At 37.7% G+C, this 25,454-nt stretch overlaps 1 protein-coding gene across 4 annotated transcripts in view; it reads left to right on the top strand.

Annotated features, from left to right (window-relative positions):
* LOC121322889 (protein FAM207A-like) overlaps positions 1-25,454 on the top strand; it is an 84,851-nt gene that overhangs the window by 3,562 nt on the left and 55,835 nt on the right. Inside the window, exon 3 of one of the 4 annotated variants that reach the window (XM_041263402.1) lies at positions 10,253-11,311. The exons of 2 other annotated variants lie outside the window; for them this stretch is intronic. In XM_041263402.1, coding sequence (XP_041119336.1) covers positions 10,253-11,076 — 824 coding nt within the window. In that variant the 3' untranslated portion in view covers positions 11,077-11,311. One more of the 4 variants, XM_041263404.1, reaches the window with a different exon arrangement.

Here is a 25,454-nt window from a genome sequence, read left to right as displayed (position 1 = left end):
CGAGTATAACAAGGTGTTACACATGATTCTCACTTTTAGGTTTAAAAATAAAAAATAATGGCTATTATTTCTGAACTCAGCATGTCTGAAAACCCCCAGGTGAATTTTTCTAGGAAAATCTGAGGACAGGCAACGGCACTGGTTTAGTTGGCGTGGAATGACCCATACTCATTCATTAAAAAAAAAAAAAAAAAGAAATTCAGAGAACCTGTTAAGTTGATTGAATTTAAATTCAAACAAACCCAAATTAGTGTTTTCTGAGTAATTCACACACTCATTGGTAAAAAAATAAAATATAGGTCACTTTTCCATTGTGAAAATCGAATGGTATAATAACCCCTTGTGAAAGCACACATTTTACTAGTTAAAAAAACAGAACTACATAACTACATAGTGAGAATGTGTTATGCAAAAATAAATGTAAACCAAAATCAATGCACTTCTCAAAATAGTTTTGTTCACTATTGTGTTCTCTCCTACTCATTTCATAACGCAGGGAGCAGCTACTTGAACTATGTCATAGCTACTTGCTCATTTTTATTTTTATTTTTTTTTTGGGGGGGGGGGATAACACAGAATTACAAAACCATAGTGGTGATTGAATTGTCTATATATTAGCAATATTATACATTGAAGATATGGACAACTATTAACAAAAAAGAAAGATCTATTACAACAAAACAGTATACCTCAAGTTGAAATTCAGTTTATGCTAGGATGCACCAGATTTTAATTTGAGCAGTGTGCTTTTGCTCCACAGTTTATTTAAATACATTTACTTGAATTGTGCAAGCACATAGTGTCAGTCATTCCCTTCAGCCTCGCCCACTTCCATCGAGGAAACCGGGGCTTGCTGTTGTCTGCCAGCATGTTTAGCTAATTACAGCTAACTTTAGTTGGAACCCAAAACTGACACTCAACAGACAAGCTTTGGATAGTTCCATTGATAATTACAGGCAAGTTGATATGTAGAGGCAAGACATGTAAGACAAATATACAGGTGGGACATTTTACATAGGACATCATGGGTTAGCCTATATTATTATTATTATTATTATAGTTATTAATTCCAAATACTATAGATAACTAAAAGAAACGGGTGAGATAACCGTTTCTACATCCATCATCTTATTATTGTAACACAAAGAAGATTGTTGAAGTTGAAACATTTGTTTGCAGACTGTTTCCATGACTTTCTAACTGAGTGCTTTATGTCCTGGATGTCTAGCCTTCTGTGCCTCAGCAGTGTCAATGCTTTTAAATAACACTGAAGCGAAGTGGAAACTATTTTAAAGACAGTAAGTTTACCTTTGGTATTATAGTAAATAAACAAGATACAATAATGGTAAACAATACCCCCGATATTTTCTTATCTTTTCTTCTCTATTAAACTGATTTAAAGGCATGTGCAAAAATGGATATTTGCTCAAAAGTAAGATTTCAAATGATTTTTGACAGATTCTGTAGGAAACTCAAGTACTTTTGTGGTACTTGTTCTGTAATACTTTTCTAGTACAGCTTTATAATACCCGTGTAATGCTGGTCTACTGGAGAAGGTACTGGTTCTGTGGCTGTTTGTATTTCTTAAAATGAATCATTGTATTCTGTATAAAGTGTTGTTTAATACTTGGCACTTTTTATCTGAATTAGTGCAGTAACCAAGTAGCAGCACAACCACATGTTCAAGGACATGAACAATATTATTCTGAAAACTCAGTTTTACACTGTGTTTTATTTGGTAAGAAAATGTACTATTTTTAAGTTACTTTTCTATCTGTTGAACACCTATAGAGTATAATAAAAATTACATTCACTCGCAGTTATTTGCTATTGTTACCTCAAGAAGACACTACAGAATATTAAAACAGAAGCCCTTTTTTATTGTGATAAAACGTAACATATACTTTGTATTATAACTCCTAGTATTCACTAGTTAGGATGGACAGTCTGATTAAGTTTCAATATGTGCCTCTGCACCACGTTTGCACAGATGTTTAAATGCTTGACTGAAATGCCTGACCGTTCCGGAAATTCCTTCTTGATTGCATCTATAATAGTATAAAGGCAGCTGATTAATGGAGCCATGTCACATTGACGGTGTTTACATGGATAAGTCATAACCGTTTTCCTCACAATGTTTTGGCCATACTTCTCAGCAATTGCGTTTCCATGTAGTTATGATTTTGGATGCAAATTACTGCAATCATAGTGATTTAGGAGAGGGGGTATTTAAATGTCCCTGTCTGCATACTAATTAGGGAAAGAACAACTTTTAATATCGTGAGGAGAGCTTGCATGTGTTTCCATGAAGCTAAAAACATTGAACAAGACACATGTTACGCCGTGTATTAGCTTGTTTGTCTGGATACCTTTCCAACATGCACAAACACGCACGGCACACACACACAAATATATAAAATATAATTTCTAAGTTTTACTACTTAGAACTCATGTTTGTGGAACATCTGAAAGTTACATTTCATTAACACTAGAACCGCCTTTTACAGTACACTTTTTTTTTTACAATTTTTATATATATATACACACACACACACACATACATACATACAAGCCTGTTATCTCTACTGGACCTGGCATCCATCAGTTCCTTCATTTTGTACAAGGTAGGAGAGATTTCATCATGAAGTTAGCCACAGCGTTTCGGCAGAAACATTTCGATCACAATACTGCAAAGCTGCAGGCTGCAGCAGCTGAACCTCGATTCTGTGCTGTCAGTGACACACACGCAAGAGAAACCATTTGTTACTTTCATTTTAGATTAAAAACTACTTTTGTTTTTACAGTTTTGTATGTGCTTATACCTGTTTACACACTAGTTTCTTTCGAAATGTTAATTTTATTATAGTTTCATTTTTTTAAGTAGTGTGTGGTAAGTTAGGGGTTTTACGTTTAATTGTTCATTTAAATCTGGCTTTTCGGCTATGCAGATGTTTGATATGATGTGCTTGAATAAAGCTTTTGAGTTGTATCCGATAGTTTGGCTTTGATTTTAATATTGATGGTGTTTAAAATGTACCAGCGGTTGTAGCTACGAGTATAACCGTGGCGGTACTGGCGTTTGAAGTAGTTCGTAAATGTAGTGTGTGTGTGTGTGTGTGTGGGGGGGGGGGGTCTATGTTTTGTACGGCCTTTTTGCTGGAAATTACATGGTATTAAGTAAAACATGATCCTGACTGCTGAAACCTCGGGAGTCACAAGCACGATTCTTGCTCTGGTTTACATGGAGTTTTACAGCTATTTTTATCGTGAGAAAGCGATTGACCCAGCCCTTAGTCACGCTGCCAAAGGAACTTTTACTGTTTTGCGTGACAATGTCACAGTAAGACTGTAGAGTTGATTTTCATGTGCATTTAAACCCAGCCATTGAAAATGAAATGCCAATTGAAAATGCATATTATTGAACAGTGCATAATAAAAAAGGTAATGTTTTAGGCCCTTTTATGGTTTAATTGAATGTATGCATTTGAAAGAAAAAAAAATCATATTTATTGAAAAGGGACATGATTAATAAAATGCAAAGGAAATAGATAAAAACTGAAAATATAGAAATATTTTTTTCCCCCATGATGATGATACGATCAAAAGTACACAGCTCAGATGATGTTGCGCACCCTAGCGTAAATTGAATTTTCATTTAATGTATGTTGTTTTTTGTCCTTGAGTAAATTCAACTTCGATTTAAGGTATGCTGTTTTGTTGTTAATGGATACATTTTTTGTTAATAGAGGAGTTTGCATTATATTTCACTTCATATTTCTGCAGTACTGTGCTTGACAACTGTAACATTATTATTACTGTATTATTATTTAGTATTTTTGTCAGGGATGAATTTTTGTGCACTCATTTCTTACCTGAACATTAGGTAAGCCCTAGAACACTTCTCTGCCACTTTAGGTAGCTCTTCCTTCCTTCTTTTTTTTTTTTTTTTTTTTTTTTTTATAAATGTTTTTGCATATTTTCATACCAGCACTATCAATTACACTTTCAATATGCATGAGAACCATATGGTGGGCTAGAGGTAGTTTTTGGTTATGATTCACAGACTGAAAGATCACACAGATAATTATTTTTCTCTTGATAGTTAACCACATATTCCAAAATGACTCTGCCAGTGAACACATGTGATTGAAAGTTCTGGAAGTGCAGTGTAAAAGCATCCCTCCATCCATTTGCCTGTCATTAACCAGTGATACAGTACATCTTTCTTGTGTCTTACTGCGAGGAGGTGCACAGTAAAAAATGGCAACAGTAAAACATCATGATAGTTATTTTGTCAGCTTGGGCACTGCAGCAATTGCTGTCTGTTTCGCACCCTGCTGTTTTGTTGAAATTAAAAACTTCAGTGACGAGGTGCATATTTTCATACCAGCAATCAATTACACTTTCAATATGCAAGAACCATATGGTGGGCTAGAGGTAGTTTTTGGTTATGATTCAGGATACATGTATTTCTCATCGGGTCGATGGCATGATAATTATTTTTCTCTTGATAGTTAACCACATATTCCAAAATGTTAAATAAAATGATACTAACATTGAAATTTATCAGCTGACTCAACAACAGAGATCAAGAGTACAGAGTAGTAAGGAGGAGATAGACGGTGAACTGTTATATATTGACATTAGAAATGCGTCCCATACTAATGGGGATTTCAACTCGGAGCGCGAAGGACTGAAATAGAAAGGGTGGAAATTACCTAACCTATACATTTAACCCTTTGCAACATCCATTTATTAAGTGCTTGTCAGGCATTGACAAAAAGAAAACACACAGATTAATTCAGGTCCAAGAGAGAAATTTTATTTTCACAACAGTGATTAGATTAAAAACCTCAGAGATGGAAATGTTTAGTTAGGTACACAAGTTTTTTACTGTTGACAACATAATTTTTTTTTCTTTAGCATATAGTAGGCAGAAGTGTTAAATTTGCAGACGCCCCCAGAGTAAAACAGGTTTATTTACAAAGGCAACCAACTGGGCAGCACACAGGGGTGGTAATGACATTTGGAATAAACGTAATACAGATCACACAAAGGGAAACAAAACTGAACCAGGTAACTACAGACCAGTAAGCCTGACATTATATGCAAACTTATGGAAACTATAATAATGCCAAAATGGAAAATTAACTATATGGTAACAGGGTAAGACAGTCAACATGGTTTTAGGAAGGGAGATCGTGCATAACTTGCTTGATTTTTTTGAGGATGCAACATCGATAGTGGATAATTGGAGAAGCATATGACATGACATGGTCTATGAAAAAGACCTAGGAGCTTTTGACCCCGCACAAAAGATTAATGTCTCAAACTAGGCAATGTTCTATAGGAAAGGCATGTACATGGATTCGGGAATGGTTAAGATGTCGGATAATTGTGAAAGTGTTGATTTAAATCAAGGGAAGTAATGTTAAAATGTATTTTTCACATGATCATACCAATTGCAAATGTTCAGTCTTGAACAAAGAAGACTACGTGGTACTGCAGGCATAAAAATTCTAAAAGGTATTGATAGTGTCGACCCCAGGAAAAAAGAAACAAGGACGTTTATGGGGTCACAAATCTTTGAGTGGGGCATTCAGAACAGAAAATGGATGCGGAAGCAGCTATCTCCTTTGCCGTGTTATCTCTGTGGTACAGGGGCTATGTCTTGAACAAAGAAGACTACGTGGCGACCTAATTTCAAGCATTCAAAATTCAAAAGGTATTGACAGTGTCTTTTTCAGCCTGAAAAAAAGAAACAAGGACCAGGGGGTCACAAATGGAGTTTAGAAAAATGGGCATTCAGAACAGAAAATAGGAGACACTTTTTTTACACAGAGAATTGTGAGGGTCTGGAATCAACTCCCCAGTAATGTTGTTGAAGCTGACACCCTGGGATCCTTCAAGAAGCTGCTTGATGAGATTCTGGGGTCAATAAGCTACTAACAACCAAACGAGCAAGATGGGCCGAATGGCCTCCTCTCGTTTGTAAACTTTCTTATGTTCTTATGTTCTTATGTTCTTAAGCATAACATATACATTAACCCTTTGCGGTCCATTTATTCAGTGCTTGTCGGGCTCGTCGGGTCCATTTTATTTTCACACGTGCTGTTTGTTTTACACAAACTGTTACATTTTTTTTTTTCCCCCCAGAGTAAAACAGGTTTAAAAGGCACTGCGGTGCATGACAAGCATGGTGACCACTTGACATAAAAAATAGAACACGGAACTCGACCTTGCCCTTTTAACATTAACAAACTGAACCAGGCTGTATAAAGGGTGTCAATTTATTCGTTTTGGTGCTGTCAAAAGCAATCCTATTCCCTTTCGACCATTTAGAGTGGGATTAGAGGGAAGAGGCCACTTTTTCGCCACTTTTTCGCATCGAGAGTGGTGAGGGTATGGAATGGGTTATCTATTAATCTTGTAGATGCTGAATCACTTAGATCCTTTAAGACCAACGTGATAAAGTTTTGACATCAATCCGCTATTTGGAACATCACGAGCACAGACGGGACGGATGGCCTCTTGTAAAATGTCCTGTGTTCCTATAGAAGATAGAAATGCCTTTAGTTCTTCAACTGCAACTGCCTTTTTGGGCATAGTCTTATGGGCAGTGCCAGTAGATACAGCTTTGAGAAGCAGTACCCACTTCTAGATGCCCGAGGTGGCACCTTGTGTGACGTCTCAAGTGTGTTGTGCTGAAAAGGAAATGCGAACCGATACACAAAGGTGAATGAGTGTAAGGAAAAAATGCTGATTAACTGTATATCAGTGATATAGATGAGAAAATCAATTTATTATGAACTTATTGTGAAGCCCATTCCTAAAGATCATTGAGGATTGAGTAGTAATGCATTGTAGAGCTCTGTAAAACCCTCTTTCTAAGGCAATCACCACAGAATGCTAAGAATTTCTTCAAATATTACCTCCTTCAGGCACTGATTCACGGAATTTCTGTGTCTGAGAGTTACGGATTTGCCTCATTATACCCAAATGCAATTTAAAATGTCAATAGGTAGCTAGAAGTATATGATGAAAGCTTGGTGATGATTGGTGCAAAATCAAGGCATGTAGAATGTGACTGAACGACAGGCACTATCAGCACATAAGGGCTCCCATTTTTGGAATGACCCTAGAAATTTGGTTTCAGGGTGTAAAAAAGTAAAGATACTGAAGTTGTTCAAAATAACCAGTTTATGAGGAAAACAAATAATGTTTAATTACACTAAATAATAACAATAATAATAATAAAACACCTAATGCACTATATTTATTAACTCATTCATGAATATATTGGTGGATTTACAATTTCATGATCTTTAGCATAGATAAACAAGGTTGTTTTTACACAGAAGTTAGTTGTAAAGCATCCTATATTGTAATGTATTGTGCATGCATAATGAATTCTGTATATGCACACTACATATTTGTATATCCTTGATAGGTTGTTACATGATGTTCAGTGGTACTTAACCATGGACATTTCTTTAATTGAAGATTCAACAATTGAAATACTGCCATTAATACTAGAGGTGTGCTGACACTAGTATTTTAAGAGTAATTGCTGTATTTGTTAACCAGGTATGAAATGACTCAAAACACACCAATTTATTAATGTATTGATTTCCAAACAAAAAAAAAAACTGCCCTTCCCTCACCTTTTATAATTCAGTAACAAGCAATGGCAATTAAGCTCTCATACTGAGGCTATAAACTGGCATTGAAAATATTAAGCAGAACTAGCAAAGGCTGAACCAGCTCTGGAAACTGGGATATTTTGTGTTGAGTTTAATCAGGATTTAGTGGTGGATTTGAAAGTTCTATTACAGGAGGGGTGCATGAACAAATGATGGCCAAACATATAATGTCTTCATTGGAGTCCAGGCCAATCTAACAACAGTCAAGAAGGCAGTGAGTGTTGATTTGATGTCTGTGTTGGCATTTCTTTGCGTGCTGAACAATTTTGGATTTACAAGCTTTCAGGGATGTGCTTTTTATGCCAGGACAGCAACATGTACTGTATGCATGCATGTACAGGGTAAGTACCTTATCTGAATGGAATAAGAGCATTCTCAGCTCTTGTGTTAATCATTTTCCTTTCACTAGGTGTCAGGCCTGATCCATATTTCAGCAGTTTCCATTTCTGCTGTACTGTACAATAAAAGGAAATCTTTATCCACACATATCAAATTTGCTCTGTGTATTAGTTATAGTTCTATGCATTCTTCTAGCATTGTCCTGAATAGAAAAAAAAGCAGATCCAAATGTATAGTGATGATAATGTTGGGCTCAATTCAAAGATTTATCAGAATATTTCTTTTTTTGGAAAAAGTACATACATTTATTTACACAGCCAGGCTACAAACTGTCCCATCATTTCTCTAACTATCGCATACAGTATATTCACAATAGACCATTGAAACGCTAGGAGCCAAGGAAATACAAGAAGCTTGGTAACATGCAAACTCAAGCTGTGCAACAAAATTTTTATTCATACTCTTTACACATTAAATGTAAATATCTTGCGTCATTTGTATTTTTTCTATGCGTAAAACACCCTTTACGCAGCTTATCTGGAGAAGTGGTCAAAGACATGCTTTTCAAATATAGGGTCTGCTGCAGTGTATATACAATAGGATATGAAAAGTGTAAGGTTATTTTTTCAATATTTTCACATATACATGTTCATGTTGTACCCATGTAGTCTCATCCACAGATAAAACAACTTCAGCAGAGGGCTTTTCACAAGGGCTTTTTTGATTTGTTTAAAAAAACAAAACAAAACCCCAATATGTTCAAGTTTAAATGTGTTAAATAATTTAACTAAACACAGTCTAACTTTCCTAATTTAAGTATATTCAGTACTGCTGCGTTTTTTTTTTTTTTTTGAATGATGCAAAATCTTGAAACATGTCTTTAGGAGATGAAGATGCTACTGGTGCTTCTTCAGCCAGCCCTGCTCCAGAGAGGCGGAGGAAGCCTAAATTTAGAGCAAGCAAAAATGACGTTCTTGTTACTGAGGTCAAAGGCATTTATTTGGAAATGCCAGTAAACTTTGTCCTGCCAGAAAAGCCATTTGGCAGGAGATCACTGCCAAGATCAGTAGACTGGGGGTGCAGAAGCGATGGTTTGATATTCGTGCCAATGTCAGGAAGAAGGCAAACGCCCTTTACCATGACTCCTCGGCTCCAGATGGATCTCCACTGTCAGATCCACTGACTCCCAGGGACCAGAGGATTCTCGCAACCTTTAACCTGCATGTCTTCAGAGGATTCCACATAGCCTATTACACTGTACACAGAGTCAATAGTGTAACAAAACAAGGTATGTATACTGTTCCATGACCCCATAATACATACATTTTTTAATTTATTTTTCCCACCAGCAAGTTACGGAAGTGAAGCGCATCAATCTAGAAATCATGGTCAGTGCTTTTTGTCTGGAAGACAAAATACATTACCAAAATGTTCCATCCAGTCGTAAAATGCATGCTTGTTTGTCACAGAGCAGGGGATAAACCAGCTCTGTGCCATCATATGAAGCTGTGTAGAGTAGGGGCCTGATTTACTGACCAATCCCCTCCCCACAAACACACAAAGCAAAACTTAATATTAACATTCGAAATGTCATTTTCACTGGGCTGTAATGTTTTTGTGTCTGTCATGTTACTATTGTGCCATATGTTTCAGAGGCTTTACCACTTAGTCATTGAAAATGATCACTGTTTCTTCTCTGATCAGTTGCATTAATCTTTTCACGACTGAGTATGGTAAACAATGCTGAGTGCATGCAAGCTGGATGTCAGTAATATGTTAGAACACATCTTGTTGGCAAATTTCCTCTTAACGGTGACAAAGAGATGTGTAATAGTGAATCAGTTGACAGTATCACTCAAGTCATTAAGATAATTAGTCCTGGACCCTCCTCTAGGTCCTTATTGAAGAATTGTGCCGATAAAGTGGTTTGTAAGCTATGGCTGACGTCTGTTTATTCACATGGCTTACCTCAGCTGATCAGAAATTAAGAAAAAAAAAACTAACTGCGTGAAACCTGTCAAACCAATTAACATGTTTTATGTGTCTTTGATAACCCAAGTTGTTTAAAATCATACAGTAGGTATTTGATTATGGTATGTGGCACTAGTCAATAGTAAACAATAAAACCATGCTTCCAGCCAAAATGACACATTTTGGATACATTGGAGTCTTTTTATAATGATTCTTTTGTAACTTTTATTTTATAACAGACTTGGACAATGATGATGATGAACCACAGGAGCCTGGCAGAATAATAACTGTGTCTGAGGAGGAAGGGCAACTACCACAGTCTATGAAGGAAGAGATTCAAGATCTAGTCAGAGGGATTAGTGTGCCAAAGGAGGAAGGAGGACTATCGCCACTGCCTTCATCAAGTGTCTCTTGTACACCTCCAGCCCTTGAGTGTCCCATAGGGTCTCCTACTCATCTATTTGTTCCACCTCCAGTTGTCCCATGTTCAACTGCTGCCAGCTCTGTGCCCCAACACCAACCTGCGTCTCTGAGGAGGGGGATGCCTCAAAGGCCCAGGGGACAGTCGATTGAAGATGTTCACAGCAACGTGGGACGCCTCATGCAGCTCCAGCAAGAGACAAATGTGATCATGAGCCGGGTGGAGACACAGTTGGCTGACATGGCTAGCAGTTTAAGGTTCAGGCCTTTCTGCAGGTTGGTGCTTGCACTTCTGTGGGTCCACAGGTCCCCAATGCAGAGATGTGGTCACCACCACCACCAGAATTCAACCCTGCTCCATGCTCTTCCACCTCATGTTCTCCAGGCATCTCTCTTTCCCCTAAAGCGGGCCCTTCTTTACCTCTTGGTCTCCCAACTTTTGCACCCTCTTCAAACTCTTCCTTGCTTCAAGGTGTCCAATCAACACACTGGAATAAGAAAATACCTTGAAATTAATTTTATTCAGCATTTGACTGCCATGCCAATAGACCATTCTTTCAGTGCCATGGTAAAAATGGCACTTTTACATTGCTCTATTAAAATCTATGTATATAATATAAGAGAAAACACTCCGGTACAATGACAGAGTTTTGGATGGGAAGTCAGAAATCTGCAGCAACTGTGGAGTTTATGACTTCACTCACACATATGTATGACAAATCACATTGCAAGAAAGATGACTTCTAGTGGGAGTTTTATACATTTGTAAAGATTGTAATTAAGGTTTAGGTATGTTTGTAAGTGGATTGCTGGAAAACAATGGATGAATTGCCATATGTCTGTAATTCAAATCTGCCTTCATTAAACCCAGTTGTCTACGACATCTCACATGATTTAAAATTCCCCAGCGCGATCAAAGCAGAACCTAATGTGACCAGGAAGATACCACACTTTCAATATTTTACATTGCACATTGAACAACTGTCACTCATCACTGGTACATGGGAAGAGGTGGTAAAATGATGAAACCATGTCAAAGGTTAAAGGAACGGTCATTGGTAGTTTCCGGACTGTCAGACAAGATCAAAGCTTTCATTGCTAGTTAACACACACAAAATCAGGGTTGCGTGAATATTGCTGTTGTCTATTGGGGGACCATTCAGTTGATCTAAAGAGTGGCAGATCTAAATACCGCTACTGTTCAAATGTGAAATAATAACTAACCCTGTCAGTTTACTTTTTAACAACAAATATGTGCTTAATAGGCTTGAATACACTTAAGAGATGTTTCTTCTCACAAATCTCCTTTGTTTAATGCTGTAGTTTTGCCACCATTCTAGACCCCATTAGTTTCTAAGACTTTACCAGTACTTGATGCTCAGCACTGCAGACCTGTACACACTACAAGGCTAGGATCCTGTTTGTTTGCACGGGGGGAAAAACAGTACAGTGTGTGTTTTTAAAAAAAAAAAAAAAAAAAAAAAAGTGCGATTGGCCGATCAAGGTTCCAGCTGTAAGGCATGTCAGTGTCTGTGAAGGCTAAGGCCTGTGGAGAGACCTTTGTGAGGAGCCTGTGTTTATACTTGAAGAGTATACATGTTTGGTCTTGGTAAAGGGCTTAGCCGTCATGTTATTTCGTTAATAATGTTCTGTTTAGTTAGTACTCTGTGATGGAATTAAGATTTTTTTGTTTATTTTGTGAAACTTTTGAATTCTACTCTGTTGTCAGAGTAGTCTTACTATAATATATATATATATATATATATATATATATACACACACACACATATATACAGTGCCTATAGAAAGTCTACAACCCCTTTCAAAATTTTCACCTTTTGTTGCCTTATACACTACAATTAATATGCATTACATTTTTTTTTCATTTATCTACCCATCCTACCCCACAACTTCCAAGTGAAAAAAATATTCTAGAAATTTGTAGAAAATTAAAAATAAAAACTGAAATAGCTTGGTTGGATAAATGTCCACCCCCTTTGTAATAGCAAGCCTAAATTAGCTCAGGTGTATCCAATCGCTTTCAAAATCACACACCAAGTTAAGTGCCCTCAATTTGTGTTAAATTGTAGTGATTAACATGATTTCAGGATAAATTCAGCAGTTCCTGTAGGTTTCCTCTGCAGGGTAGTGCATTTCAAAGCAAAGACTCAACCATGAGCACTGAGGCGCTTTCAAAAGAACTCCGGGACAAAGTTGTTGAAAGGCACAGATCAGGGGACGGGTATAAACAAATACCAAAGGCCTTGAATATCCCTTGGAGCACAATCAAGACGATTATTAAGAAGTTGAAGGTGTATGGCACCACCAAGACCCTGCCTAGTTCAGGCCATTCCTCCAAACTGGATGATCGACCAAGAAGGAGACTGATCAGAGAGGCTACCAAGAGGCCAATGGCAACTTTGCAATAGCTACAGGCTTTTATGGCCAAGACTGGTCAAAGTGTGCTTGTGACAACAATATTCCAAGCACTCCACAAATCTGGCCTGTATGGTAGGGTGGCAAGAAGGAAGACATTACTCAAGAAAGCCCACCTTGAATCCCGTTTGAAGTATGCAAAAAAACACTTGGGAGATTATGTAGCCATGCGGCAAAAAGTTTTGTGGTCTGACGAAACTGAAATGGAACTTTCTGGCCTAAATGCAAAGAGTTATGTTTGGCGGAAACCCAACACAGCACATTGCCCAAAGAACACCTCCCTCCTGTGAAGCATGGTGGTGGCAGCATCATGTTATGGGGATGTTTCTCATCGACGGGTATTGGGGCACTTGTCAGGATAGAAAGGGAAATGAATGGAGCAAAGTACAGAGAAATCCTTGAGGAAAACCTGCTGCCCTCAGTAAGATAGCTGAAACTGGGACAGAAGTTCACCTTTCAGCATGACAACGACCCAAAGCACACAGCCAAAGCTACACTGGAGTGGCTAAGGAACAAAAAAGTAAATGTCCTTGAGTGGTCCGGTCAGCCCCGACCTAAATCCAGTTGAAAATTTGTGGCCTGACTTGAAGATTGCTGTCCATCAACGCTCCCCAAGGAACTTGACAGAGCTTGAACAGTTTTGTAAAGAAGAATGGTCAAATATTGCCAAATCTAGGTGTGCAAAGTTGGTAGAGACCTATCCCAACAGACTCACAGCTGTAATTGCTGCCAAAGGTGCTTCCACCAAGTATTAACTCAGGGGGTGGAGACTTATTCAATTATGATCTTTCAGTTTTGTATTTTTAATATATATATACTTTTTTCTCAATAAAACCATTTTCCCCTTAACAGTGTGGAGTATGGTGTGTAGATAAGTGGGGGAAAAAAATCATCATTTAAATGCATGAAACTCGTGAGGCACTAACACAACAAAATGTGAAAAGTTCAAGGGGTGTAGACTTTCTGTAGGCACTGCATGTCAATGTAAGACACTAAAACTGTTTAATTAGTTATCTGAGTAAAGTCTTTCTGTAAACCTACTTAATGCTGAAAGATTTATGAATGCAGTGTGAATTTTCAGTGTAATTACTGCAAATTAAAAATATTTATGGGATATTAATTCAGGACAGGTTTATTTAACAATTGCAAGATTAGAATATAGGGTTTCAGGTTTTTGTTGCTATTTTTTTTTTTTTTATACTGTAAAAAATGCCTGTTGACTTAGTTTTGTAGCATATTTTTTTTAAATCCTAAAGTAAGCCTGAAAATCAGTACCCCTATGTATGTTATATTAATAGTCTATAAACAGGATTTTGTTTAGGTATGTATAATATATTATTAGATTGCTATATACCTTTAATTGGCACCAATATCCATGTACAACAACCGCCATAAATGTGTTAGTATAGCACGGTTTGTTTTGCTTGGCTTGAATCACATGACTTGCATTGCATACCAGTTACTGTACATGATAATAAAGATGATCTCCACAATACATTATTTAACAGTAGGTGCTGAATACAAGGTATCCTTGCAGTTCCCTTTTTGTGGTGCTATAGCATCTTGTTAAGCATGCCTAGCATTCTAATGCTAGCAGGGTTCATTTTTTCGGGCTGGAAAAAATTAATCCTGTTAGATACTTTGGAATCAGGCCTTCTTGTTTATCATACATTGGATTTAGCAGTGTTTTAAATGCTTGCCTGTTGTGTGGATTTTAAGTTGCATGCTTTTTGTTGAACCTTAGATTTGTTTAAAAAAAAAAAAAATTAGAAAGTTTATTAGAGATCCAGCGTACAATCTTTAACTACAAATATTTGCTGTACATAGGAGTTATGCTTTGTACAGTGAACACCTTGATGGGAAGCCCATAAGCCATGAGGCAGGGCAGTCTGGGTCTCCATGGAGCCATGCTGGCATTGCTTTTAGATTTGTTGTGGTGGTGCCTGCTCACCAGCCTTATACTGCAGATGGTGACTGGTTATATAAATAGAATGTGTTTCAGCTCCATCTATGTGCGCTCGTTCCCTCCCACCGTCCCTGCCTGCTTGCCTGCCTATGCTCTTGCTGATCCTGACTCAAATCCCTCAGGGGTTTTGCACCATCAATTTGCAGATACTCATTCTGTCAGGAGTGCTTCATTTTCATACTGTCTGTTAAACTAAGATTTAAATCCAAATACTCCTACCTTTTGATTATTATAAAGCTGTATCGAGAAGCTAACAATACGGTTCATCCAAACCAGGATAAACACCAATGAATTTACAAACTACAGTGACCAGGGCTTTACTCAATACAGTGGCTCTCAAAAGTATTCTCCCAAGTCTCCCAAGTCCCAGGTCTCTTGCAGACCAGCAGGTTTTCAACAAGGATTTCTCTGTACTTTGCTGCATCCATTTTGCACTCTGTCTTCACGAGCTTTCCAGGCCCTGATGGAGAGACGCTTCTCCATAGCATAATGTTGCCACCACCATGCCAAACATAGCGCTTAGCGTTGAGGCCTAAAAGCTCTATTTTGGTCTCATCAGACCATAGAATCTTCTTCCACTTGGTTTCAGAGTCTCCCACATGCCTTCTGGAAAACTAGCCAGGATTTGATGCAAGTTCTTTTTCAGCAATGGCTCTCTTTTTGCCACTCTCCCATAAAGGCCAGTTTTGTGAAGCACCTGGGCTATTGTTGCCATATGCACAGTGTCTCCCAGCTCATCCATGGAAGACTGTAACTCCTTTAGAGTTGCCATAGGTCTCTTGGTGTCCTCCCTGACTAGTGCCCTTCTCGCCCAGATACTCAGTTTTTGAGGATGGTCTGTTCTAGACAGATTCACAATTGTGCCTTATTTTATCCATTTCTTAATAAAGGACTTTACTGTGTTCCAGGGGATATTAAATGCCTTGGAAGTGTTCTTATATCCTACCCCTGATTGGTGCTTTTGAAGAACCTTGTTCCAGATTTGCTTTGACTGTTCATTCGTCTTCATGATGCAGTTTTTCTTAGGAAATGTACTAACCAATTGTGGGACCTCCCAGAGACAGGTGTATTTAACCTGAAATCATGTGAAACATCTTAATTGCACACAGGTGGACTCCATTCAATGAATTATGCGACTTCTAAAGACAATTGGTTGCACCAGATCTTAGTTAGGTGTGTCATAGCAAGGGGAGTGAATACTTATGCAATTAATTATTTTCTGTTTTGTATTTGTAATTAATTTAGAACAGTTTGTAGATTTTATTTTTCACTTTGACATTATGGACTTTTTTGTGTTGATCAGTGGCAAAAACTCCTAATTAAATCAATTTTGATTCCTTGTTGTAACACAATAAAATGTAGAAAAGTCCAAGGGGGGTGAATACTTTTGAGAGCCACTGTATTGGTTATAATGCACTGAACTCCATAACTGGAGAAAAATATAATCCTACCAAGATGAACGCTAGCTGAAATTCCAAAGCGCTGTGTTGTCTTTACCCAGTAAAAAAAGGGGAAAGAGTTCTGCTTGATAAATAATACAAATGTAATGCTGGCCTTATGAAGGAGTTGAAGACTTTAGCATTTAGGGCTCTGTGCCCCCTATTATCTGCTTTTTAAACAATAATGGTATTGAAGTGTCATTCTAGACAACATACAACCCGCTATATTATATAATATACAATACGTTCAATTCTGCTTTAGCTCCTCTCCAGAATAATATTGTGGTTTTTTTTGTGTTTTTGATAGATCTCAAAACTAAAAAAGTCAAGTTGGGTCTTAAAGGATTCCAGTGATTCAGCATCAACTATATTACTACAGTAGGTATCCTGGTCCTGGCTTCTGCTGCACTTAAAGTATTGTCAAGGGTTAACTCAGTCAAGTTCTTTCAAGAATTTAAAGACTTAAATCATGTTCTCTGTTTTAGGCTAAATAGATTTTGTTCTTTCAGTCCATCTTCATGCAGTAGCACATTCCTTTTTTTAAAACATAAATCATGCATCAGCAATAACCCTTTCAATAAACATACGAATCTACTTACCAGAGAATTATGGTATTCAAGTCTCACTTCAGCAAACTTCTAGGAGCATACATTTTATTCTGCCTGCAGTGTTGAGATTGCTGGTGATCTGGGTTTAGCGAGAGTGTACTGTAGTTGTAGACTATTGTAGATGATTGTAGTTCAACGCAGGTTTGAGAGATAAAAGCAGCAGCTGTCTACTGGCTGCCATGTTGCAGCTTTCTGATTCTCACTGCTCCCCAGTGTCGCAAATCAGAATTCAACACCAGTGTTCAAATAGTCCAGGGACCTGCAGTGCAACAGTTTTGTGAATGGCTTTGCGAGTTTGCGGCAAGAACACATTTAATTGCTCGGAAAAGTAATCCTGAGATCTACATTTATAAGTTTGAAATATATGTTTCAGTATCAGTTATACAAACTAATCGTAATGTCACAGGGTACATTCACCCGACGCTGGTACCTCAACCCTGACCTGAACCCACTGCCAACTGTGCCCGTTATTATTAGGAAATTTATTTCTGGTTTGCTTTAACTTATTAAAAAGTAATTGAGGAAAGACATGCTTACAGTACTTTTTAATATTTATTTCATGCGAGTTGGCATATGGTTTCATTTTTTTATTTGCTTTTTAACAAGGCTAAATTCCAATCCTTTTAAAATACATCCACGGTATTCATTACCTAATATCCCCAAAAATGTAATCTGTAGTGCTAATTCGCACCTCCAGACTTAGTTTTTCTTTTAATACAATTTTTGGTGGAGGGAGGATCATTAAAATCTTCATTAATCAAAGAAAATCCATTTAATGTACAGATTTGAAGTGTTTTTGGCATTTGCAAATCAATACATAAGACTATTTCAAGGTTTATGAGGAATGAACTTGCCTATTAATGATGGCTAATTCTAATGTGTGGACATATTAGAGCTGTGCCAAGTCAGTGAATCTAATTGAGTAGTCTGTCAAAACAAAATGTATTAACATTGAATCAATTCAAGTTTAAAGTGGTTTTATATTGGAAACCACTAAAAGTATAGCAGTCAGCTATGTACTTTCCAAAATGGTTCTGAAACCCTCAGAACTGTCCAGATTTTGACTGTGTGAAAGTGGTATCCGTCAAAATTCCAAAGCACCTCTGACCACAGTTCCATAGTCCAATTTCTATTCTTGTGCATATTTTAGCCTTTTAGTCTTGTTCCCTTTTCTTAACAGAGGTATTCTTACTGCAGCACATCCTTTAAGTCCAGATTTCAAGAGTGACCTTCGTACTGTTGATAGATGGACAATGACACCTGTGCCTTCTGCCAGTTCTGTTGTCAATTCAATGCATGCTGCTTTTCTATTCCTGAAGGATATTGTCTTCAAGTCTTGCTCAACCTTGTCAGGCAGCTTTTTGGGTTTTCCGGACCTGGGTTTGTCAGTTTTATAGATGATATTTCTCTGTACTTGTTGATTATGCTTCAGAAACCACACCTTGAAAATCGAGTGATATGAGTTATTTCACTCAATGTTTTTCCTTCTTTATGCAAGTCAAGATTGTAATAGTAGAAAACACTAGTGATTTTCTACTTTTGCACAGCAGTGTGTGTGTGTTAATTTATATATACAGCTCTGGAACAAATTAAGAGACCACTGCAAAAGTATCAGTTTCTCTGGTTTTACTATTTATAGGTATGTGTTTGGGTAAAATGAACATTTTTGTTTTAATCTATAAATTACTGACAACATTTCTTCTAAATTTCAAATAAATATTGTCATTTTAGAGCATTTATTTGCAGAAAATGACAACTGGTCAAAATAACAAAAAAGATGCAGTGTTGTCAGACCTTGAATAATGCAAAGAAAATAAGTTCATATTCATTTTTAAACAACACAATACTAATGTTTTAACTTAAGAAGAGTTCAGAAATCAATATTTGGTGGAATAACCCTGATTTTCAAGCACAGCTTTCATGCGTCTTGGCATGCTCTCTACCAGTCTTTCACATTGATGTTGGGTGACTTTATGCCACTCCTGGCGCAAAAATTCAAGCAGCTCGGCTTTGTTTGATGGCTTGTGACCATCCATCTTCCTCTTGATCACATTCCAGAGGTTTTCAATGGGGTTCAGGTCTGGAGATTGGGCTGGCCATGACAGGGTCTTGATCTGGTGGTCCTCCATCCACACCTTGATTGACCTGCCTGTGTGGCTTGGAGCATTGTCCTGCTGGAAAAACCAATCCTCTTAGGGAACATTGTCAGAGCAGAAGGAAGCAAGTTTTCTTCCAGGACAACCTTGTACTTGGCTTGATTCATGCCAAAGCTGCCCGATTCTAGCCTTGCTGAAGCACCCCCAGATCATCACCGATCCTCCACCACATTTCACAGTGGGTGTGAGACACTCTGGCTTGTAGGCCTCTCCAGGTCTCCGTCTAACCATTAGACGACCAGGTGTTGGGCAGAGCTGAAAATTGGACTCATCTGGGGGTGCTTCAGCAAGGCTGGAATCGGGCAGATTTGTCTTTGTGAAGGGCGCATGAATCAAGCCAAGTACAAGGTTGTCCTGGAAGAAAACTTGCTTCCTTCTGCTATGACAATGTTCCCTAACTCTGAGGAAAGCTGAGCTTGAAAATCAGGGTTATTCCACCAAATATTGATTTCTGAACTCTTCCTAAGCTGAAACATTAGTATTGTGTTGTTTAAAAATGAATCTGAACTTATTTTCTTTGCATTATTCGAGGTCTGACAACACCTGCATCTTTTTTGTTATTTTGACCAGTTGTCATTATCTGCAAATAAATGCTCTAAATGACAATATTTTTATTTGGAATTTGGGAGAAATGTTGTCAGTAGTTTATAGAATAAAACAAAAATGTTCATTTTATTTATATATATATATATATATATATATATATATATATATATATATATATACATATATACATATACACACACACACACACACACACACACACAGTACTGTGCAAAAGTTTTAGGCAGGTGTGAAAAAATGCTGTAAAGTAAGAATGCTTTCAAAAATAGACATGTTAATAGTTTATATTTATCAATTAACAAAATGCAAAGTGAGTGAACAGAAGAAAAATCTACATCAAATCAATATTTGGTGTGACCACCCTTTGCCTTCAAAACAGCATCAATTCTTCAAGGTACACTTGCACACAGTTTTTGAAGAAACTTGGCAGGCAGGTTGGCCCAAACATCTTGGAGAACTAACCACAGTTCTTCTGTGGATTTAGGCAGCCTCAGTTGCTTCTCTCTCTTCATGTAATCCCAGACAGACTCGATGATGTTGAGATCAGGGCTCTGTGGGGGCCATACCATCACTTCCAGTTCTTAATGACTTTCGCTGTATGTTTGGGGTCGTTGTCATGATGCTGAATAAATTTCATGATGCTGAATAAATTTGGGGCCAATCAGATGCCTCCCTGAATGTATTGCATGATGGATAAGTATCTACCTGTACTTCTCAGCATTGAGGAGACCATTCATTCTGACCAAATCCCCAACTCCATTTGCAGAAATGCAGCCCCAAACTTGCAAGGAACCTCCACCATGCTTCACTGTTGCCTGCAGACACTCATTCGTGTACCACTGTCCAGCCCTTCGGCGAACAAACTGCCTTCTGCTACAGCCAAATATTTCAAATTTTGACTCATCAGTCCAGAGCACCTGCTGCCATTTTTTTGCATAGTTGAGTCGCTTGGCCTTGTTTCCACGTCGGAGGTATGGCTTTTTGGCCTCAAGTCTTCCATGAAGGCCACTTCTGACCAGACTTCTCCGGACAGTAGATGGGTGTACCAGGGTCCCACTGTTTTCTGCCAATTCTGTGCTGATGGCACTGCCAGGGAAGGGAAGTAAGCATGATGGGTCTTTCATCTGCTGCAGTAAGTTTCCTTGGCCGACCACTGCGTCTACAGTCCTCAATGTTGCCCGTTTCTTTGTGCTTCTTCAAAAGAGCTTGGAAAGCACACCTGGAAACCCCTGTCTGCCTTGAAATTTCTGCCTGGGAGAGACCTTGCTGATGCAGTATAACTACCTTGTGTCTTGTTGCTGTGCTCAGTCTTGCCATGGTGTATGACTTTTGACAGTAAACTGTCTTCAGCAACCTCACCTTGTTAGCTGAGTTTGTCTTTATATTGACATTATATTAATGTGGTATATTGATAAACTGAAAACATTAGTTTAATAATAACAGCATTATTAATAATAACCAACCAGAAAGTGAATACGTCTTCAGAATATGTCTTTGGCGTTTACATGGTAGCCAATGGAATTTCTCTTTGTATAATACAATCTAGAGTGTCTGGTAGACAAGGACATGCATGGTGTTGCTTTCAGTTATATGATGGATATTCAGCGAGGCTTTGGATAGCAGTGTGATGAATCAGATCGGCAGACTGCAGTCTGAGTCACATGTAATCATTCCAGCTGTCGGTTCTCATTGCAGTCACAGGAATAGGAATAGCAAATATCACAGCTATCTTGTTTAGATTCACTTTGTATATAATAGTGAGCTGCAGTTGCTGGATTTGAATCGGCTGGGTAGTAGTGTGAAATAACATTAATGGGCCATTTGTCTGGGTAAAACAAGCTACATTTTATTTAATCAATTTTCCCTATTGCTACATGTAGAGCTGTCTCTCTAGGCAGCTGCCAGCTGCTGAACTTCACAGAACAACGCTCCTCCCACAGACTGAAAGACCATGGCCTCTTTCCCAACATAGGGTGGACCCCTGTAACCTAACAACCAGCCCGAACATTACAGTAATGCTGTATTTCAGTCATAGGCGCCGGATACGGGTGGGCCAACGGGCCACTGCCCACGCATTTTTTAAACAAGGGGGAGCCCCTGCCCACCCTACCCCACCCCTCCCACTTAACAGTGAGGACGAGAAGAAAAAAAAAACAAAAAAAATATATAATCTGCTCAGAGCCAGCTGCCCATCGTTTTGATATGTTGTACATATCTTTTTCAAGGGAGCATGTGTTTGACTCAAAACATTGGATGTATTTATAGGTTTTTATTTATAGTGTGTGTGAGATATATATAAAAAAAAAAAAAAAATTAAATACCTTATCTTATCGTTCTTCCAAAACACAGTGACATAGATAAGTCAAATAAATCCACAAATTAAGATAACCGGAACTGTGTTTATAGACAATAATCCTAGCGTTTCGCCAGCGCTGCTGCCAGCTTCTACAGAGGTGTATTGAAGCTTTTAACAAATCAAACAAAGAATGAGTGTAGAAAAGCCGTCTGTGTGGTAGCAAATGTTGCTTAATTTTTTTTTAAATCTCCATAGGCTATAAAGCTAAACAAATACTTTGTAGACAGCTGTTTTAATATTCTAATCATCAATGTAAATGCTGTAAATGGTCATTCTCTTTTTTTGTTTATTTTACAAAACAAACATTTAATTTATTTAGAAGTAAATTAAACAATGTTTGTGAGATACCACTCACTACCCAACATTCAGATAACAAGCTCTTTATTATTAGTAGTCATTGTAGTAGTGTAATAGTATTGTTGTTGCAAACTCTAAATCACCAGTAGACTATAAATATATAACCTGCTTCAACGATATTTGACATAATTGTTAAATTGGATTAATTTATCCATAGTACTTCAACACCCGCCCCCCGACCTTGGCCCACCCACTTTTAGAAAGGCTCCAGTGCCATTTTCAGTCATCATCCTGGTGACTTAAAACTCAGAAGTTTAATGCTGTGCTTTCTATTGAGCTCCCAAACTCTCAAGTACAGTTTAACTTTGTCTCACTGCATCATTCTGCCCCCAGTGGTCGCAGAGTATTATTGGAAAGTTAGAGGCTGAATCTAAACTTGGAGAATAATACTGTATATCAGTTAAGATAACTGAGGTACCAATTCTCTCTTTCATATTATTTCAGGAAGTAAATGACACACATGCATGGTCCAATACCACTATGTACATTTCAGTGAAATTGTTAATAGCCCCACTTAAAATACATTGTGCCACAACATACTTCCAGTAAATCTTACCTTTTCATATTGCAATCTGTGTTTTATCAAGTTAAAATATTTATCGAGTGGTCCTTGCAGATACTACAGTGCTGCACTTCCGGTCAAGTTCATAAAGTTGCATGAAGGAATGAAGTTGACATTGAAAACACGTCAGTCATAGGAAAAGTGATTGGCACTTAAATGCGAGCCAATTCATCTAGCTTCTGGTAGTTTTTCGTTTTATCGAAAATACATGGCAAACATTTAGAATGTTTAGTTTTTTTAATTATTTTTTTTTCTGGAGAAATATTGATATTAAAAAAATCTGCTTAGAAGACAAATGTACAGTCTACAGAAAATAAGTTTTTCAAGAAATGGAAATAATTGTTACTTAACTCATTGAAGCAGCTAGAGGAATGTGTGCCGCATGGAAAAAGAGTGCAAGCTATGTTTGTCATTTAAATCAAATACACATTTATCATAGTGTGTGCCGCTTATATGAGAAATGGAATATCTGCAAAGTGATGGTAATACATATTAGATAAGATTCACTGGAATTATTCTGTTAACTATATGTACTTTTAATGTATATTAGCTAAGACTGCTTCTATTCACAAGGGTTATCCTTATTCCATTTAGTTTTTGTCGTAAAATACCTGTGGCGAGCATCACTTCATGAGTGAAGTTGCTGTACTCCACAGGATGTTGTGAAGCTATTCAGTATAATTATATGACTTTTTGTACACAGACTAAGATTTCAATGTCCAACTTGAAAACAAAGGAAAATCACAACATCTCCAACCAGATATCAAAAAAAATTGAAAGATTTTATGCATTCCAAATAACATAGCATGGTTAGGGACCAAAACAGCAAGAAAATGTCCTGTGTTCAGTTATAACTGACAGTTATGACTTGACTGTTGTTTGCTTCTTAACATCTGTCCTATTTTAGTTTACCAAGTACCATTTTAGACAATCAGAAAGCTAAAAATCAATGTACACAGTACATTCTTATCAAGAACTCAATTTATTTAGAGTTAATTTTCCCCACTGCTTCTCCTATCCAGTGAGATCTTGTTACTGTCACAGCTTGGGTGGAACTCAAAAGGTCAGGTCGTTTGACCGTGCCGTGCGATGTGTTAGTGGCGAAGTCGTATTTCAGTCACGATTTCCCAGGACGTAATGTAGCTCAACTCTAACCACAAGACCAGACTCCCTCTCAAACCTGCAATGTCCTGTTAATGCTTTGTTTTTATTCCTTTTTCTATTCTGGTAACCAATCAACGCTCTTTCTTTTTTGTTCACTTACCTGAGAAGAATAGATTCTAATATGGCAATCTGTATGTTTTCCACAAGCTGACAAATGTGAAACTTGTCATGAGTACACAGACACCCCATCTTAGTTGCTTTTGACAACTTCTGGTGTTATATGCATTTAAAGATATACTGCAGTGCAGTATCTGCTTAGGTTAATTTAAGATGACAGGGGCATAATTTAAGGGCTGCAACCTTGTATTTTTGGTCACCTGTTTCTCCCAACCCTGTCTAAATTGTGTTTAATTATTAATTTGATCAATTGTGGCCCAGGATTTAAAGTTCAGTATTTACCCTATTTTGAACCTTACTGTTTTATAAACATTTTACGGTATTGGTCTATAACCTCAGAAGGGCAGTTTTTTTGTAGGATTTCTAAAAGATGTTGCTGTACAGTTAAGGTGTAGAAGTCATCATACCAACGGTTGTCTGAGTGCGCTCCAGAACCATTTACTTGTATTATACTTGTCTGAAGAGTGTGAAGCTTCAAGACCTGGGTTTATTTTCCTCCTTGGTAAAGACTGAAAAGAAGAAAAGGAAGATGAATTGCGCATGGCAGGAAAGGGCAGCTTGAGTTCCCTGTCCATTCTGAATTAGTGCTATCAGTTTCGTGTGTGGTGAATACTATGCGTGCTGTGGGATCTGCTCAGTGGCAAGGACATTTCATCAGTGCAAACACTAGAGATAAAAGCTGTGTCTCATGTTCTCTGTGTCTGGAATAGTGGGTTGATAACAGAGGCCTAAGATGCTTATCAGATTGTGTTTTACTGTAACTCTGACACAACAGCTTGTTGTCTGCACTTTTATTGCTGATAAAGAGCCATGCCGTAGAAGACAGTTTTAAATCTCTAAAGTTGTTTGAGCTTTAAAACCCATTCTTGTTTAGGTGGCTACTGTATAGGCACCTACATATTGTTTCATAGAGGATAGCACACCAAAGCCTGATATGGAAAAATATAACTAACGAGACAAATAGGGTGCCATTCTATTTACAATGGAGGAAGGAACTGAAATTGAAACTACCATGAGAACTTTTCTTTCACAGATACTACTTTATACCAGTTGATACCTTCACTCAAGCAAGGCAGACTTGATATTCTGAAGTACAATGTTTTAAATGTTTTACTGTGATAATACGTAACAATTGTAAGTTGCCGTGGATAAGGTCAATATTCATGTGCACTGCCCCAATCGCAAAGGCAAAGCAAATCTGAGCATATCATTTACGTGACATCCATGTGCATTGTCTGTTCCCCAAAGAGATTTGATTCCAGTAGTATTGTCCAGATGAATGATCTGACTGACTGT

Source organism: Polyodon spathula, chromosome 11 (assembly GCF_017654505.1).
Source record: "Polyodon spathula isolate WHYD16114869_AA chromosome 11, ASM1765450v1, whole genome shotgun sequence".
NCBI classification, from domain to species: Eukaryota; Metazoa; Chordata; class Actinopteri; order Acipenseriformes; family Polyodontidae; genus Polyodon; species Polyodon spathula.
The sequence above is the reverse complement of the archived record's forward strand: the minus strand, read 5'-3'. Positions and strand labels throughout refer to the sequence as shown.